Source organism: Octopus bimaculoides, chromosome 9 (assembly GCF_001194135.2).
Source record: "Octopus bimaculoides isolate UCB-OBI-ISO-001 chromosome 9, ASM119413v2, whole genome shotgun sequence".
In the NCBI taxonomy this organism is placed as follows: domain Eukaryota; kingdom Metazoa; phylum Mollusca; class Cephalopoda; order Octopoda; family Octopodidae; genus Octopus; species Octopus bimaculoides.
The window spans coordinates 18,629,686-18,632,124 of NC_068989.1; the positions used below are offsets into that span (position 1 = coordinate 18,629,686).

At 37.4% G+C, this 2,439-nt stretch overlaps 1 protein-coding gene across 1 annotated transcript in view; it reads left to right on the forward strand.

The window, feature by feature from the left end:
- The window catches only part of LOC106868089 (uncharacterized), a 27,937-nt gene extending 25,504 nt beyond the window's left edge, over positions 1-2,433 (forward strand). The window contains exon 3 of the mRNA XM_014913203.2: positions 1,637-2,433. Coding sequence (XP_014768689.1) covers positions 1,637-1,999 — 363 coding nt within the window. The 3' untranslated portion in view covers positions 2,000-2,433. The remainder of the gene's footprint in view (positions 1-1,636) is intronic.
- Positions 2,434-2,439: the final 6 nt, after the last annotated feature.

Below are 2,439 nucleotides of genomic sequence, written 5' to 3' on the forward strand. Positions count from 1 at the left end.
TGAATGTCTTACTGGCAACGGCCACGCTCGAAATGGTGTATTTTACGTGTCACCTGCACAGGAGCCAGTCCATCGGCACTGGCAACAATTTCGCTCGAATGTCTTTTCACGTTGGTAACAGTCACGCTGGTGATATTTACATGCCACCAGCACGGAAGCCAGACAGATGCTCTGGCAACGATCACGCTCGGACGGTGCACGCTATTATAAACACACACATATAGAGGACTCATTGATTTTAACTTTGTGTCTAACATCACATACAGCATTTACAGCAAGTGGGACTGTCAGAAAAGTTTCAGTTTACTTGCTTTTTTTGTTTTGTTTTTTGAGTTATTTTTTCTTTTAGGGAATTAGGAATGTTACTGAAAACATAATTGAATATTAAGATGAGCATTAAAGTTGGATATTTTTTGTAATATCAGTTACTGACTTAAAGCCATGTCATCATCACTTAATGTCTGTTTTCCATACTGGCATGGTTTCTATGACGGGATGCCCTTCCTAACACCAACCACTTTACAAAGTGTACTGGGTGTCTTATACATTATATATGCATTTTGCATGGCACCTGCACAGGTGCTTTATATATGGTACTGGTATGGGTGTTTTTTTATGTAAAGCTGGTACCTTGTGGTAGACAAAAACTGAAAGACACCTGTTGTGTGGGTGTGTGTATTGTGTGTGTGTGTGTGTGTGTACCTCCTAATCTTGACATCGCATGATAATTGTAAATGAATGTCACTGTCGTACAAGCAGTGTCATTTATTTACATCATTCCATGGAAACATGTTGAGCCAGGGCAAAGTATTACCTTGCTTGGAAACTAGTGATGGTCAGCAACTAGAATGGCATCTAGCTATAGAAACCCTACCTCAATGAACTCCATCTGACCCATGAAGCATGGTAAAGTGAACGTTAAAACAATGATGATGATAACCATAAAAATGGTGTTAATATATACTTTATCTGATAGATTAGCTGTGCAAAGTACAGGGTTCCATAGCTCTTGCAATATACAGGGTGTCCACAAAGTCTGGGTACATGGGATTAACACATACTTTTAAAACAAAACAATTTTATTTAATTATGATGTTAATAAATAATATTTTCAAAATGATTTCCATCATTTTCAATGCATAGCTTGATGCGCCTTGCAAAATTCAGGTGAACTCGATTAAATAAGTCTACATTGCCATCAATTTCAGCACACTGACTGGTAATGCGTTCTCTCATGTGGCTTAAATCTGTAATCTTTATTGAGTAAACTTTCTCTTTCAACATACCCCAGAAAAAGAAGTCAAGGGGAGAAAGGTCTGGTGAACAAGGGGACCATTCTACATGACCCTTTCTTCCAATCCAGTGAGGAAAAGTGTCATTAAGCCAATCTCTAACAGTTGTGACAAAATGGGCAGGGGCCCCATCCTGCTGAAAACAATTTGGAAACCAATTTGGAAGTAAAAAAGGAAAATTATTATTTTTTATATATTTAATTGTTTATGTTATGATTTGATTTGCTCCATGTACCCAGACTTTGTGGACACCCTGTAGTTTAACCGTGAAAACTCCTTGTTTTAACTCGATCTCACTTGATGTGTTTAACTTGATCTCAGTTCCTCGTGTTTATTTCGCACAGGTTGAAACTCTGACAGAAACAATCCATCAAAAGGATTTCCTCTTGGAAAAGTTAACCTACCAGTGCCAACATCTTGAAACCATTCTTGGTTACCAAAGTTCTCTACGGGATCTCCTTGAGACAATGGAATCTTCCAGCATAAGTGTCGATAGTGCAAGAATTACACGTCCTCTTTCAGAGAATTCTACCTCTCTGAAGAACGGAGACATTGAAAATTCTTCACCATTCCCTTCATCGTCATCTTCTTCCTCGCACAAGGCGGTTCTAGAATATTCTGTGACTGAATTCAGTGACAACGAGTCACCCGTGAATGAGCGTAAAAAAAAGAATTTTACTACCAAAGACAAGGAATATTATCTATAAAAAATATTATTTATAAAAGCATTATTTATGAAAAAGAAAGAAAAATACAAGCTAGGGTTATTTAGCTATTATCTACTTGAATACACTTTTACTTGTGTGCTTGTGTGTTCATGTGTCTTTATGTACAGAAATGTGAAACACTTCAAGGAACTTGGGTATTCACTGAAGATCTCATCTGTGCTACAACGATGTGGATCTTTTGAGTAGAAGAAAGGATCCTTGAATAGAAGTCTGTTAGAATATCAATCTGTTTTTATCCTTGTCCTTCTCTCTCTCTCTCTCTTTCTATCTCTCTCTCTCTCTATATATATATATATAAAGAATAAAACGTTTAGAATGGTACAACAATGCACTATAAAACAGACCTCACGCACTTCTCATGAGTATTTCCGGAAGAAGCTTCGTGAGACCACTACTGAGACGCTTCCGAAAAAAAGAAA